The sequence below is a fragment of the Penaeus monodon genome, chromosome 24 (assembly GCF_015228065.2).
Source record: "Penaeus monodon isolate SGIC_2016 chromosome 24, NSTDA_Pmon_1, whole genome shotgun sequence".
Taxonomy (NCBI): domain Eukaryota; kingdom Metazoa; phylum Arthropoda; class Malacostraca; order Decapoda; family Penaeidae; genus Penaeus; species Penaeus monodon.
Window position 1 is genome coordinate 13,991,613 of NC_051409.1, and position 2,753 is coordinate 13,994,365.

The 2,753-nt window shown below is 40.0% G+C and overlaps 1 protein-coding gene across 1 annotated transcript in view; it reads right to left on the reverse strand.

Annotated features, from left to right (window-relative positions):
• Positions 1-2,753, reverse strand: part of LOC119588605 (HEAT repeat-containing protein 1-like) — a gene marked incomplete in the record, with an annotated part of 28,625 nt that overhangs the window by 2,734 nt on the left and 23,138 nt on the right. The window contains 6 exon segments of the mRNA XM_037937247.1: positions 16-139; positions 419-585; positions 742-900; positions 1,204-1,392; positions 1,579-1,754; positions 2,528-2,744. Coding sequence (XP_037793175.1) covers positions 16-139; positions 419-585; positions 742-900; positions 1,204-1,392; positions 1,579-1,754; positions 2,528-2,744 — 1,032 coding nt within the window.

The window sequence follows — 2,753 nt, forward strand, 5'->3', positions numbered from 1 at the left end:
CATGTTTAGACTTACAGTGCTATGGTGATTGAGCGAGTTGTTTCTTTCCAGCATCGCCACTGCATGGCTATATAAACTGTCTGCTAATTTTGCCTTTATGAAGAGCACCTTCAGAGTGCCTGCTAATTGATCAGCAAACCTGGAAAATTAATGTGTTTCTTAGTAGTTTTTGTTTTTCAGAGGTTGGTCAGATCTGGATACAAATTAAACTCCTGATGCTTTAAAAAGAACATGAAAATGTTTATCTTAGATTATATATTTTCTTCATTATTACAGTTATCATTGTTAGTAGTGCCATCTCCATCACAAACATTTTACCTTTTCACCCCATCATCAAGGTCATTCAAGTCAAATCAACAATCATTTGATTTATTCACTATAATAGAAAAGCACCTAACCATCAAAAAGTCAAGCTCACCGATAGAAAGTAATCAATCTGGTAGGTTTATCGTCAGATGAATCAACTGCCCATCTCTGCAGGGAGTTGAAGATGGCCATGTTGTCGTGTTCATTGAGCCGAAGCAACAATCTGACCATTGTTGAAATTATGCTTGTCTCCACCTTAATAATAACTTCTGAGTCTCCCTGGAATGAAGGTGGTTTAATAAGCAAAGAATTGGAAGCTATCGATGATAAGATCATTGATACTGATGTTGACAATAACAGTAAATCATTATCTAAATAATCAACATTCTAATACTGTATCACATTAACAAAAAAATAATATCAATATCACATTACCTTTTCAGTTCTTATTTCTAAAGTTTTTGAGAACAAGTTAAGCAGCACTGGCATATGAACAGTCAGTGCTTTGCTATCAGTTCTGGATATTAGGTTTTCTGCAATTTCTAGCAAGAACTGTATTGCAGGAATGTCATTTTCTGATAACTTCTCATATGCCTGGAAAGCAAAAGAACATTAATTTCACCTATGCTTCCTCATACAGTCCTATTAAATTTTTGAAGCTTTATTTTTTTTCTCTGCCTGCACAATACTAAGCACATTTCTTGAAAACACAAGTACAAATAATATAAGGCATTCATAAGAATGTGAAGTATACTAATTTGCATAATAAGAACAAAAACTAAGGCCTTCTTTCCAATTATATCTAATCTATCTTCAAACAAAAAGGATTTAACAAAGCAGGTAACCTTCATCCCTAATGGACATTAGGACACTTCAGAATCATCTTTTTAGGCTCACCTTGGTAAGACAAGGTATAAAAATGCGAGGCTCAATGTGCTCTGACAACAAATCTCGGACTGCAGCAAGCCTAATTTGCAGTCGTGATTCCTTTGAAGCTGGGTCTTCCTTTAAGACACAAAGGCGGCACACACAACATACAAGAGGAGTCAAGTAGGGAGACAGGAACTGTGGCACATTCTCTACAAGCTGTGGGAATTTGGAAAAATTTGTTGATTAGCAACACCAAAGAATCCATGGGTATGCCTTTCTCATTGAAAGAAAAGAAAAAGATAAAAAAGAGAGAGAGAAAAATGAATAAGCAAATATTGCTCAATATATAATAATTTTCTTTGTGTCATCTATAAAAATTAAGTGTTCAAGTCCACTATATACCTTGTGTATGGCTGTGAGAGCTGCTAGGAGACGATAATCTGCTTCTTGGTTTTCACTGAGTACCTTGATGATAGCAGGTATGAGGCGACCAAGACGAGGAACTACAATGGCCTTCAGTGCAGCCACTGACTCGGCCACAACTAAGAGTGCTTGTGTCACAATCCTGTCAGGTACATCTAGAAGAGATAAATTTGTTTTTAGTTTCTTAAAATCCATTCAACTGTAAAGAGATAGAGGGTAGGAGGGAGGGAGGGAGAGGGAGAGGGAGAGGGAGAGGGAGAGGGAGAGGGAGAGGGAAAGAGAGAGAGGGAGAGGGAAAGAGAGAGAGGGAGAGAGAAAGGGAAAGGGAGTGGGAAAGAGTGGGAGAGGGAAGGAGTGGGAGAGGAAGAGGGAGGGAATGGGAGATGAACAGGAAAAGAGTGGGAGAAGAAGAGGGAAGGAGTGAGATGGGAAGAGGAAGGAAGGGAGGAAGATGGAGAGAAGGAGAGAGGAAGAGGGAGGGAGGGAGAGTGGAAGAGGTATGGAGGGAGAGTGGAAGAGGTATGGAGGGAGAAGATGAGGTAGTTTGTTAAAATCTCTTCAACTGTAAAGAGAGGGATGGAGGGAGGGAGGGAAAGGAAATGGTAGAGGAAGAGGGAGGGAGTGAGATAGGAAGAGGGAGGGAGGGAGGGTGGAAGATGGGAAGAGGAAGAGGGAGGAAGTGGGAGAAGAAGAGAGAGGGAGTGAGATAGGAAGAGGGAGGGAGGAAGGGAGAAAGCAGTGAGGAAGAGAACAAGATAGAATAAACAGAACATGACAAAATAAGAGACAATGAAGCTAAAGAAAGGTATCGTGGTTATTCATCATCACTATCAACCATATAATAAGCCTTACCATTATTTGTGAACATTTATACAGTTAAAGATCCTCAAATTCAGCTACAAGTATATAAAATAGAATTTCCACTCACTTCCCCAACAGACCATCCTGATGCTCAGATTCAGTACAGGTTCCAGGACTTTAGCATCAACATGTGCAGAAAGGAACTTTGTGAGCAGCTGGAGACCGTAAAGACTGGTCTGCCTTGTCTCTACAAGTTCATCAGCTGGGAAGCCGATCTTTTGCAGTGCATCCAAGAAAGGTAAAAGGTCCTCCACATTTTCTGCCCTGGAAAGAGGTTCAGAGGGCTGACTTTA